General features: G+C 38.6%; 2 protein-coding genes and 1 long non-coding RNA gene across 11 annotated transcripts in view; 1 reads left to right on the forward strand and 2 right to left on the reverse strand.

The window, feature by feature from the left end:
- The window catches only part of EEF1AKMT1 (EEF1A lysine methyltransferase 1), a 33,483-nt gene extending 33,066 nt beyond the window's left edge, over positions 1-417 (reverse strand). For 2 of the 4 annotated variants that reach the window (XM_070520387.1, XM_070520386.1), the window contains exon 1: positions 55-131. The gene's annotated coding sequence lies outside the window, so the exon portion shown is untranslated. Of the gene's footprint in view, positions 1-54 lie in introns of all 4 variants that reach the window. The other 2 variants (XM_014837162.3, XM_014837164.3) reach the window with 2 other exon arrangements.
- LOC123288902 (uncharacterized) overlaps positions 1-13,138 on the forward strand; it is a 68,001-nt gene that overhangs the window by 16,177 nt on the left and 38,686 nt on the right. The gene's annotated exons all lie outside the window — the stretch shown is intronic.
- XPO4 (exportin 4) overlaps positions 4,449-13,138 on the reverse strand; it is a 126,640-nt gene continuing 117,950 nt past the window's right edge. For all 5 annotated transcript variants that reach the window (XM_070520381.1, XM_070520385.1, XM_070520384.1 and 2 more), the window contains 2 exons: positions 12,449-12,541; positions 4,449-10,291 (listed from right to left, as the gene is read on the reverse strand). In XM_070520381.1, coding sequence (XP_070376482.1) covers positions 10,094-10,291; positions 12,449-12,541 — 291 coding nt within the window. In that variant the 3' untranslated portion in view covers positions 4,449-10,093. The remainder of the gene's footprint in view (positions 10,292-12,448; positions 12,542-13,138) is intronic.

A 13,138-nucleotide genomic window follows, 5' to 3' on the forward strand; every position in this document is an offset into this window, starting at 1 on the left:
GCCCCTCCCCCCTCGCTGCTCTGGAGAAAGGGCGGGAAACGGGCACACACGCACCACCGGCGCCAGGCCGCGGAGGGGCTCGCAGACCACCCGCTCCCACGCGCCAGCAAGGCCACTCACCCGCCACGCGTGCGCAGTCGCCCGGGAGCGCCCCGCGAGCAGCGGGCGGGGCCGGGCCGCGCAGCCTGCGCGCACGCGCACACCTTCCCGCCGAGGGCGCTCCGAGGCTGGGGACGCAGGTCCCCGGAGGCGTCGGTCCCGCGCAGAGGCGCCGCAAGGGCCGGGGGGCTGGGAACCGTTCCCTCAGCTTCTCTATCTTATCAGTTGTCTCCAAGAATGATGGCAATGAAAACATATTTAAGGTTTTAATTAGATTCCCTTCAAGCTAAACGCATTCCAAGAAACCTATTTTGCACTTTCGCGTAGATGTACCTTTCACAAACATTAATCAAGGTTTCGTCTGTCTCGTCTCCTCAGTCTTATAATAGAGAAATTAAGACATTAAATTGAGGCTTCATAATAGTGATAGGATTAGAAAAAAATCCTTTAAACTCTGCACTTTAATCAGACATCCTCCTCAATATGATTTGCCTTCCCAAACTTAACGTGGTTAATATGTCTAGCTATATGCATTTTTCATTTTGGGACTAGCTGCAAAGAATGCAAGAGATGTAAATGAGTGCAAGATGTGACGGGTGAACAGGTGATGTAGACAGCTGTCTTCATGCTGAAATAAGACCAGCTACTAAATTGGCCAATAATCTAATTGAGGCAACAACATTCTCTATGAAAACGATTCAAAATGGGGGATACTTTTGGTCAGCAGACTTGCAGTTAATCTTTCAGAGCCTTCAAAGTGTTGAGTGCATTCATCATCAACATGTATATTAAAACACTTAGCAAAGTACCTGACACCTAACAGGCACTTATAAAAAGTAAGGTACCCTTCCAGCTTGGCAGCTACCAAATCATAAGTGATATATTTATCTTCCATTCCCCAAGGCAATCAATCTATATTATGTTCCTACCTTCCTTTCCGTCATTTTCTTTACCAATTTCATTATCTTGCTAAGTTTTATACATTCTGCTGAATAGCTTTAAATCCTTTAAATAAGGTGAAGATATAAATGAATTTCTCAGCTGTCAAATGATGCCATTCAGTAGTGCATAAGACACGTTTACAACTTTGGGAGAACCATAATTTCTATTTTAAATATTGTTTCAAAATCTATAGCTACACGTTTTATTTTTCCTTTGACTGCTTTGAATTGACAAGTCTATTAAACCAAATATTTCAAAATCAGGTGTAACTTAGCAAAGGAGCAGGAAAAGAAAATATATAAAACAAACTCAGATCAATAACATGAACGAAGAAACAATAACCAACTTTTATGACAGTGTAATTTTTTACAGAAGTAGTGTTCTATACATAGCAGACTTCCTTGGCTTATAATTTAACAGAAAAGTTTATGTAGAAGCAAATTTGTTTGGTTTGAAATAGATCTCTTTAAGCTTTCAAAGTTTCAATTGCTTTCATGGCACATGAGACGCAACAGTTACCTTCATGTAATGTGTATTACTATATGTTGTTTTTATACTCAAAGTGACCACACAGGTCAGGAAGTTCAAATAGTTTTACCTCCACCAACAGTGCTGACTGCTCAGACAGCGTCACGGTAATACATGAAGATTAAAATTTTCCTAGTGAAACATTTGCATTGTAATTTAATGGTTTTTGCAAGTCATAAAAAATTAAATATCAAAGGCAATTTTATTCTCATTGAAAACTACTTGTCAAGTTAAACTGGACTTGAAAGATGCTTTCAAATCAGTTTCAGTTCAGCAACTATTTATGTACTCAGAAATGAGTTTGTTCATCTTTCTACTCAGAAATGGTATATAAAAGAAATGGAGATAACTCTGGAAAGATCTCTTAGGATAAAGATGAAGCTAAACTCAGTGTTCCTTTTTAAAAAAGAACTAGTAATTACCTATAATTACAAGAACACAGATTCAGGTGTTTTTCTTCCATTCTTCAAGTGCTTTATCACCAAATTACTCAAAGTAACGTAAGCATGTTGCAAAGGATGTTCCCTACACTTCTAGTCCCATAAGATGCTTTGAGGAGACGCTATTCAATAAACTGAGGAAAATCTGATAAAGATCTCAGTTTCACAATGTGCGTTAGTAAAGTAAAGGCTTTAACCTCACACAGTAAAGAAACTTGTTTTATTTCTCCAATTTATTTGATAACAGCTAAGTTATAAAGAATTAGTGATGCATGAAATTCACTTTGGGAATCACTGTTAGTATTTTTGTTGTTGTAGGAATAATAGCATGTTCACCACTGACTATAAATAGACCAATTTTCTCATTTAAAAAGGAAGACACAGTAAACAATATTGGGAACTCCACCACAATACTACCTGGCGGTGTGGATGGGCTCTGAAGTCACATTACACTGACGCGAGGTTACCACAGTACTTAAAAACAAGTAGTGACTACTGGGTATGGGGCTTGTGTTAGGACACATTTATCTAATGGAGCAAAGGTGTTCTTGGAAATAATCTTTAAATATAATGGAATTTACTGAGTAGCTACTACTATATTTTATCCATGACTGTGTTCTAAATTTTTTCTTTGGGAAGAATCAACATTTATGGTCCTATAAGAGTTGACAGGTGTGTGGAAATTAATGTAAACCCTAAGTAGCTTAGTTAGGAATTGAATCTGGGCTTCTCTGCCTCTCCCCAGTTCAAAGAGCTCTGCCAGCTCAGTCCTCAGAATAAACCATCTGGGGCAGTGCAGTTGTGAGCAGGTGTACAAATGAACACTGGCAGCCTAAGCTCTTGGGCTTAATAAAAGGAATATTTGAAGACTAACCTGGCAAAGCAATCAGAAGCAAACACTCTCAAAACTTAAGAAAACTGCTAACTACCATGGGAATAAAAATACTTAGCTCAGAAGCTGGCCTGGTGGCATAGTGGTTGGGTTCGCACGCTCCTATTTGGCAGCCTGGGGTTTATGGGTTTGTATCCTAGGTGTGGACTTATGCACCACTCATCAAGCCATGCAGTGAAGGCATCCCACATACAAAACAGAGGAGGACTGGCACAGATCTTAGCTCAGTGACAATGTTCCTCAAGCAAAGAAAAAAAATACTTAGCACATCCCTTTCTAAGCTCTCTCTCTCCAGGTTTTTCATTTATGAACTCTGGAAAGCATCAGTGACTTATCTCAGGTTCACTCTTATGCTAGATGTTAAAAATAATTTACAGAGAGAGTTCAGCAGGAAGTTGATTTATGTCCTAGAACTGAGAGAAGTATGCTGCCATTAGTACTTTATGGAATTTTCAAGCAAAAGATTTTCTCATTGTTTTCATATGAATATGCCATTTGCTTTCACTTAGTTTTAAAAGAAAGTCAAAATGGGGCGGGGTGGGGGGGTGCAGCACCAGCCCAGTGCCGTCAGTTTAGTTTTCATGCTCTGCTTCGGCAGCCAGGGGTTCACTGGTTCGGATCCCAGGTGCAGACCCATGGCACTACTTATCAAGGGGTTGCACATATTAAAAAAAATAGAGAAAGATGGGTACAGATGTTAGCTCAGGGCTGATCTTCCTCAGCAAAAAGAGGAGGATTGGCAGCAGATGTTCAGTCAGGGCCAATCTTCCTAAAAAAAAAAAGTCAAACCAGGGCCAGCCCAGTGTCATAGTGGTAGGGTTTCCATGCTCCACTTTGGCAGGTTCAGATCCCAGGCATGGACCTACACAATGCTCATCAAGCCATGCTGTGGTGGCGTCCCACATGGAGAGTAGAGGAAGACTGGCACAGATGTTAGCTCTGGGACCATCTTCCTCAAGCAAAAAAAGAGAAGACTGGCAATTGGCAATAGATATTACCTCAGGGCCAATCACCCTCACCCTCATGAAAGAAAGGGAAGAAAGGGAAGGCAAGGAAGGGAAGGAAGGAAAAGGAAGACAGGAGAGAGGGGAGGGAAGAGGAGAAGGGGAGGGGGGGAGGGAGGGAGGAAGGAAGGAAGGGAAATTGAACTGCCATTTGAGATTACAAAGAACACACAAGACCCAATCTGGGATCCTACATGTAAAAACAAAAATGTTTCATAATCTAATCCGTGCACCAAAGGCATCATTCATTAATGCATTCAATATAAGCCAACTGTGTTTTCAGAGAGCACCATTATTTAGAAAACAATATCAGATTTTTATATTTGGGACCTTTAAAATCATCTATGGCTCTCTCAAATGACAAATGATTAGCCTGTGCCTAAGGTCCCACCCTTAATAATAAAAGAGAAACAAAAACTCAACACACACTCTACTTAGTCCTCTTAAATAACCTAATTGTTCTTTATCCATCCTTGGAGTGGAATCAAATCTCAATATAACCTAAGAGATACCATTATAAATCAATGAATATCCAAAGCAAAATCAAGTTTAAAATAAATATATTTTCAAAATGCATTTTCTTTCTTAAAATTTCAACTTTTCACTGCATATGTTTACAAGATTTAAGAGCAGGTAAAGGGTGAAAGTCTGTCTGACACAGAGCAGAATGGTAATTTTCCACCTTCCCTGAAAGGCCAAAAAGAATGACCCAAACTACTAAATGGATTTACTACAATATGCCCCAAATCCAATGATTTAATTAATAACTCTGAAATTGTTTCTAAGACTGTGAGCTGAGATAAAAATAAATGTGCTCAATACTAGAGAATATAAACAAACCTTTGATTTTCTTTCTGAATCCTGGACATTCTATTAGGATTGGGTGTTCTCCTGGAAGGTAATATTTCTATTTTATCTATACAGATATGTCCTGACATCTTTTATTTAAAATTATTTTACAACTGTGTAATGTCCCCAGTGTCAATCATCCTATGATGGTAAAAGAACCAGTACCATTTCAATAAGTTTCATAAAATAGTCTAGCTAAATACCCATGAACAAATCACACATGATCAAAACAAAAATGTAATAAAAATATTTAGTGAAAAGACACACTTTAACTCCAATTTATGGATTTAAAAAATACAAATAAAATTTTATCAATTTGATATTCAGCTTGTAACTGGCTTAATACATAGCCTTAATTTATTTCCTAAAATCATATTGTAGCATCTTTTGAAAAATTAAATGCAACTTTATACCTTCATTAGTAATGTTAATAGAGGTAAATATTTAAACAGTAACACTTGTCCCTGGGTCTCTTAAAAAAACTGAAAAGTCTTAGTGTAAGTTTAAAATTTTAATATTTATAAATTTAAAAAATTTTACACGTGCTGAATGGTAGCAGTGCTAACATTTTGCAACCATTAAACCACAAACTCACTGCATGGAGCTTTTTTCTTTGTACAGAGAACCAAATCACAATACCAATATTTGTAATTTGTCATAATTTTATGTGGTAAAAGACACCACACCAGGAAACCTGGGCTCAGAACACACTTGAGGTCAGATCCCAATAGGTACATAGTGCAGATTCAGTATTTAATTCCAGGCTAGGAAAATCAGCTATTAGTACATATCTGACAGCTCCTAATAGCTAAGAGGTCTAAGAATAGAGTCTGAAAAGGAACAAACAGAACCTCTCCAGTGCTGGGAAGGCCTGGGAATAGGTGAAGAGCAAACCACGGCGGATGAGGTGCATAAAGATGGTTTGCTACCAGTATGAGCCTCAGGAGTCTTAAGACTGACATTAGTGCACGCTACACCTCCCAATCCCCACCGAAGCTGCCTCAGAATCCTTCAGTTTTACAAAGACTTACATACAGAGAACTAGAGGCCAGAAACAGATCACTTCATCCGTCCTCTTCAGAAGAGAATGGATGCCCATTATTCAGCTTATATCTTTACCTGAACCAAATATATTCTTTGGCTAACTGTGTCATAGGTTCCCATTATAATCCATCAGGAATACTTCACATTTCTTACATGTAAATTAAAATGTTTAAAATTCAACTCGAACCATGGCACTTCAAATCAATTTGAGCTCAGCAATATACCCTAATTTGGACATTATTTAATTTTAGAAAATCAATTTTTAAAGAATTCTTAAATGCAGTGTTTCCAGAACATAGTTACCAAGTCAGAGAATATCCACTTACATTTTAAAATAATTTAAAACATTATATCCTCAGTCAAGCTATGTTGTTTTGTAGAAGAATTTACAGAAAATTATAATGTGAAAAACTCATATCCAAAACACTTCTTTATTCTCTGGTTTAAAAAAAAAAAAACCCTAAGAAGTATTGAAGTTCCTTCTGTCTTAAGGGTTTGATATTTTATTTAGGAACCAATAACCATAATTATCTGTCAGAGACAGCTAACTTATAAGGTCTAATAACAGCCACCTCTTAACGACAGGGGTGGCAAACAGAAAGAAGTAAAATTGTAATAGACAAAAATAGCATTTTAAGGGTTCAATCAACACTGTATACTAGGACACTCAAACCTGAAATCCTTCAAACTGACAGCTAGTTCTCCTCAATACTTGAGGGGTTCATACAAGTATTAACAGAAATGGGAAATACGGTGATAATAGAAGTACAAAGACTTGACAGTTTTAGTAAAAGAGAAAGTTCAAAGACTGTAAGGGGAGTGTTAAATAATGCTGACTAGGGGAAAATTACAGAGATGCTTGGTTTTGAAATAAAAATTGTCAAAAAAAAGTACAGACCATCTCAGCTGAACAGAGTACTATAACATAATTAGATACATGATTTACAATGAAGTAAGACTAAATCCTTAAAATTAGTTTGAAAAAAATTGCAAAGTTTTTTTACATAAGATGTCACACTTTATACCAGACAAAAACTCAATGCAGTGATGTTAACATGCCACTGTCTGCCAACAGATTAAGAGACAGCAGGGCAGAAAGACCCAAATAACTGTGTTGAAAAGGACATTGTCAAATACTGTTAAGTAGTTTAGCTACCCAGGCAGCCACCCATCCAGAAGGACCATAAAAGCAAGCCAATCTTTTTAACAGAGCTATAAGAATATAGTTACAGGTGCTGTTACATGGATATGAATTGTGAAAGTACAAATCCTTAGTGATTGTGCTTTGGGACTCCGTAGAGATTGTGCCTTGGGAAACAAATGGGCCAAGGAAGATAAAAGCAAACAAAGAATGAACTGAAAACTAGAGGTTAAAGGATACTATATATATGAACAACAGAAATTTTATAAAACACAAAATTCTAAAAAATCATACTCCAGTGTCCCTTTAACATATATAAAAAAGGGGCACAAATAATGTTTTTGTTTTTAAAATTCTTTTGACAACTTAATAGTCAGTTTTAATAGTTAAAATCAATTTACTAGAATTAAGCCAGTATGCTTGACAACCACTGGGTCAAGAGCATTAAAACAAAACCCCCTAAAAATGAGAAGCCAATAAACAAAGCTAAAGACAACTGAACAAAAGACCCAAACTAAACAAATATCCAATCAGGAAAACATACACACAAACACCCTGAAAAGAGTTTAGCTGTTACAATTAAGTGGCATCCCCATTACCTAAAAAATGGTGGTAGCTTTTCCCCCCCAATTTGCCACTAATCAACATTTTGGTGATATCTTAAGTATTATTTGGTCCAATCTAAAGTAAATCTTGTTTTAATTAAGAGTGATCTAATGAAATTGCAGTTTTGTAATAGCATCTGAGCAAATTTAGCAAATACATTTCTGTTTAGATGAAAGTTATTAAATACAGACGCCTTTTGATTTACCAAGGCATTCCTTTCCTATTCATTGTTATTTTTAATAATAACTTGATTACAGATTTGTCATGGCCAGTGGACCTATCCAGTCAGTTGTGTGTTTCAGCGCCCTTTGGCACAGGGACTATATTTATGACACACAGAAACGCATAGCTCACTACTACTGAGAAAATATGATGGAGCTGGGAAATATAAAACATCAAGAACAATGCAAAACAAAGTGATCACTGCTGTCTATGACTTCAAGTTCTTTAAGGGAAAAAAAGAAGAAATCTAAAAATAAATGCATTGTTCAAAGTATTTTTAAAAATATAACAATATGCATATTTCATGAAGGGTACTATCAGTCTTTTCCTAGCTATCTTTTAAGATGTTTCTGCTCCACCACAGTTGTAACTGAATGGTGATCAAATTCAGAGAAATGTTCCTCAAAAAGTTGTGTCTCTAGGCTTTGCATTCACTTGTGGCTAACATCACATACGCAGGTTGGATGTAATTTTGATGTTCCAGTTTTGATAACTATAACTGTTAATAGCACAGAGTTATACAGAGTTTTGAACAGCATCATATGTGAAGGTGCATATGCTACACGCAATTCAGATAGTAACACTACTTTCAAGGACAGGTTAGCCTACAGATGTCAAGAACACAGCAGAAGGAGAAAGCCCACCCATGGGAAGCACAATTTCAGAGTCCGTCTGCACCAGAGTCCTCTGTCACTGTGCTGGGTGATGCTGACATTGCAGTGGGGAGAGTTTCATGTGCCTGTGGTTTATAAATTAACTTTCATTTCCATAATTTAAGCTGGCAGACAGAATTAAGGGGAGCATGGCAGCAGTATAAAAATCCTGATTAGAAAAATCAAGCTAGAGGACCTAAGGTGAATTTTTTAATCTCAAATTAAATTTACGTGGCTCCTGTGAAATGAGGATAATACCCATTCTAGCATAATTATTGCCCCTAATGCCCCAATGTATAACAGTCTGTATGAATCAATAATTCACATCCTTTAAAATAGTTATTGCTTAAGCAAACCATTCAGAGTAGATTATTACTCATCAGCTACATGGCTGGATAGAAACATACTCAAAAAATTAGACTACACATGAATGAGCCTTTCATTTCCCTCATAAACCCACACAAATACATGATCAGAAGGGCATAGCAGCTAACACCCTAAACCAACTCTGAAGCATCAAGACTTGATTTCATAAATCTGCTCCTTTTTGTATTTTCTTTTTAAAATTAAGGCAATGAAATGGCTACGGTTCCTCAACTTCTTGTTACGGAACAAAAATATACACGTATTTTCCTCCTCAAGTTCAGGCATCAGAGTATGATTAAAGACCTGTATTATATGAAACCTCCAACACCAGGCTGATGTTACAAAAAGACAGTGAGGGATGGCCTGGTGGTATAGCGGTTAAGTTCATGCGCTCCACTTTGGAGGCCCGGGGTTCGCAGTTCTGATCCCTGGTGCAGACCTACACACCACTTATCAAGCCATGCTGTGGCAGGCATCCCACATACAAAATAGAGGAAGATGGGCACAGATGTTAGCTCACGGCTAATCTTCCTCAGCAAAAAGAGGAGGATTGGTGGTGGATGTTAGCCCAGGGCTAATATTCCTCAAAAAAAAAAAAAAAAAAGAAAAGAAAAGAAAGAAAGAAAGAAAGTGAGAGCGTGTGCTAAAAAGAAGTGTTTTTCCTCCTGCTGAATTACAAAGCTAATCATCAAAGGGAGGAAACATTTGAAAGCACAAAACCTCTTAAGAGTTTTCAGTGTCTTTTGCATGATTCAAAACTTTTGGGGTGGCAGAGAGAGGAGCTTATTAAAATGAAGACTCCCAGGTCCAACAAACAGAAACTCTGACCCTGACAGTCTATAGTTGGGCCTAAGAATCTATTTTTTCAACCAGCTCCTCAAGCGATGCCGGTGCTCCATGGACATCATTTTGAGAAACACAGCCGAACATATGTCCATCTAATATTTAATAACAAAAATTCTAAACTTTGGCTAGCCACCTAATGTTTTGATAAAGGGGGAAAAGGCACTGAATATGTATTTCATGGTGCCCCTATCTGTTTGCACATATATGGAATTTCGTTTTGAAATTTTTAAATCATCATTCAAAATCTACAAGACATATCTGACAAATTGTGGCTAACACCTAACAGCAGAAGCTGATTCAAAGTTGACCTTTCCTGTTCCACGGCATTACACATCAAGCGTTCAGGCTCTCCAGAATCCAAGATGGCCAAAGAACTGGAGAGCAGGACAAGACTCAAGTCAACTTACAGCAATTCAGTGCACTTTGCAGAAAGGATCTAATTAAGCATAAAGTTTTGTTGTTTATTTTACACAAAGGAGACCACCGACATTTGCCATAAATTCTTCTAAACTCTTTAGGAAGGCCACCTTCTGCTTCCGATCCAGCGTGGGAGGAGTGCTGCTCGCGGTGAGCTTATTGAAGGCATCTGCTAATCTCTGGTAAATAACTGGGTCTTGCTGACTGGAGAGTAACGTTTCAACCAATTCAGAATATTCAGCCTATTGAAGAGATAAAGTATACATAAGAACACGTTATCTTCCTCAAATATCACATAAGTAGACTGTATTAGCTCCTGGATCGTGGGATTCTAAAAAGCAGGGTCTAACAGCTCTTTCTAATAGTTAACATTTGCTCAAAGTTTACTAGATTCTAGGTACAGTTCCACTCTTTCACATTAATAACTCATTTTTTATAAACAATCCTATGAGCTAGGTATTGTTTATATTCCTGTTTTACTGATAAAAGTTCTTACATACAGTGAGATTACGTAATATGTCCAAGATCACACTGCCTTTAAAAAGCAAGAATCCAAGGCTGTCTGTCTCCAGATCCTATGTGATTACCAATTTTGTCATGTTGCCTCTTCTGTTTTCAAAGTACATTATTCGTATTTATTTTGCATTTTATACATAACCTAAGTCTGCAACCTGACTTTCAGCCGTTTCCCAGAGGTTTATATAAACACTTGTCGACAGGGTCCTGAAGACAGCAGATCCCCAAAAATACAGACAGGAGTTGTTTGGGAGGAGGTGGCACAGTGGGAGGAGTGTATTTCAGTCCTTTCTCAAAGTGGAAGTAGGACGCTCTGCATGTGCAGATGTAGCTCCAATCCAGCACTGTCCCTGGTGGCTGTCGCAGCAAGGGCAGAAGGAGCACAAACACAGGAAAGGGGCGTGTGGATGTGCAGTTTTTATTTTTAATGCCCTCCATAATAAAGCCTCGCACAGAGGAGTGGGTGTGGGGTTAAGGGAAACTCAACCAGGCCAACTTTCCAAGATAAGCTCTCCTGAAAAAGAGCTGGTCTGTCACTATTTTTCATTAGCTTCTTGGGATGTCATGACAGACAAAAATAGTGAAGCCAAATGGAAAAAAGTAGTAAGGCATGGCCCCCCTGCCCGCCACCCACAAGCACAGAGCCAGGGTGGCTGCCCTAATCGCCCTATCCAAGGGACAGGCCTGCTCACAGGGGACAATTATCAACTCAAATCATTTCCCTACTTTCAAGAAATGGTAGCGCCTCTGGGACCAGACCAGCAAGATCTACTACCCAATCCCAAGTGCCTGCTCTCTTTTCTACAATGAGTGAATATGTTTTTTAAAAAGGCAATCAGAATGATGGCTTATATATGTGGGGACAAGAAGCCTATTTCCCTAGTAAACAACAAGGAAGTCAAATGACAGAGAAATGGCACCATCTGCAGAAAGTACTATCTATAGAAGAGAGCAAGACATGAAGTCCCCCAACACCTTCAGCTTGGGGTGCAGATGGTGCAGGAAGTCTGCTGAAAGGGAGTCTTTAAGTAGGATGGAAGACCTCACCAAGATGCTGTCTTTTTAAAGAAGGAAAATAAATCAAATCCTGAGCACCAGTCACAGCAAATGCTACAGCCTTCATACTTAAAATTTGAAAAAAGCAAAGCTTCTCTAGCCAATCACTTGATACTGCTGGACGTGTACATGCGCACAGGGGTCAGGGCAGCTGGGGGACTGGGAAACAGGCAGCTGACGATTCAACATGAGTCTTCTCACACAGCTGAGGGGCACCTCCTCTACTGCAGTGGGGAAGGGAGACAGGTGAGCCAGCATTAACTTTTCTTCTGTTCTATTAACCCCAAATCAGTGAGTGCATCAGAGTCTTTAAAGGCTCAAAAAAATTACAGTTTTCTACAATATAATATGAAGCAATACACTATTTCCACACTGTAATATGAAATAATACACTGCTGTTTTCTATGCTTTCTGAAGGCAGACCCCTCTGGGTACTCAGTCTCATTCATCCTGTTCCCCTTACAAAACTGTGAGCTCCTCAAGGACAGAAACCGTGGCTCCATTACTCTTCCATGTCTGATTCTTGGTTCGTAGCATGGTCGTTTAAGGATAAGCTTTAGGGCAGTGATCAATGAAAACGATGGCACATAATGGTAAAGAAGGGAAAATAAATGCTTATTAACTGAGAGATAGCTTGTCAAATAAACACAAAATATAAAGTCAGAGCTACTGAGGAAGTGAAGAAACACAGCCTCAATGAAACAGAACTGAAGCACTGAATCACAGATTCTTTAAGAATTGGAAGTATTACTGGTCCATCATCTGTCTAAACAATGTCCCTGCTAAATGAACAAGAAGAGTCCCATGAAGAAACACACGTGTGGTACCTGATGCAAGCACACCAATGTGTAGAAAGCTTCTCCAGCCGCAGTGGTCATCTCTGTGTTGTGCTTTTGCAAAACCAGCATATCAAAAACCAGCTGAAAGTACATAATGAAACCTTTAAATAAAGATAGGTGATGATCATATAATCCTCCAGGCCCTTCCCATTCCAAAAAAGAAAAATAGGGGTAACATTTATTCTTATTTGCTAAATAAATCTGAAAATTAAAGAAAATCATTTTAAAAAACAGGATTACGTACAGATGTTATTACTTGCTGTGGTACATAAAATAATCAAATTATCAAATTCCTCATTACATTTGCCACATCAATTTTTTTCCCTGCTTTTTCTCCCCACTCCCACCCCCGTCCTGTACATAGTTGTACATTTTAGTTGCAAATCCTTCTAGTTGTGGGATGTGGGACGCCGCCTCAGCATGGCCTGATGAGTGGTGCCACGTCCATGCCCAGGATCCGAACCAGGAAACCCTGGGCCGCCAAAGCAGAGCTCGCGAACTTACCCACTCGGCCACGGGGCCGGCCCCTACCACATCAATTTTTAAGAACAGAAAATAAAAGTGGAGAAAAATGTGTCCAGGAAGTTGATCTCCAGAAAATACAGTGAACAGAAAGTAATTATTTCCTCATCTATGAAAGTGTTTCCTCATTTGAATGAAGATTTATGTGCACTGACT

The sequence above is a fragment of the Equus asinus genome, chromosome 11 (genome assembly GCF_041296235.1).
Source record: "Equus asinus isolate D_3611 breed Donkey chromosome 11, EquAss-T2T_v2, whole genome shotgun sequence".
NCBI classification, from domain to species: domain Eukaryota; kingdom Metazoa; phylum Chordata; class Mammalia; order Perissodactyla; family Equidae; genus Equus; species Equus asinus.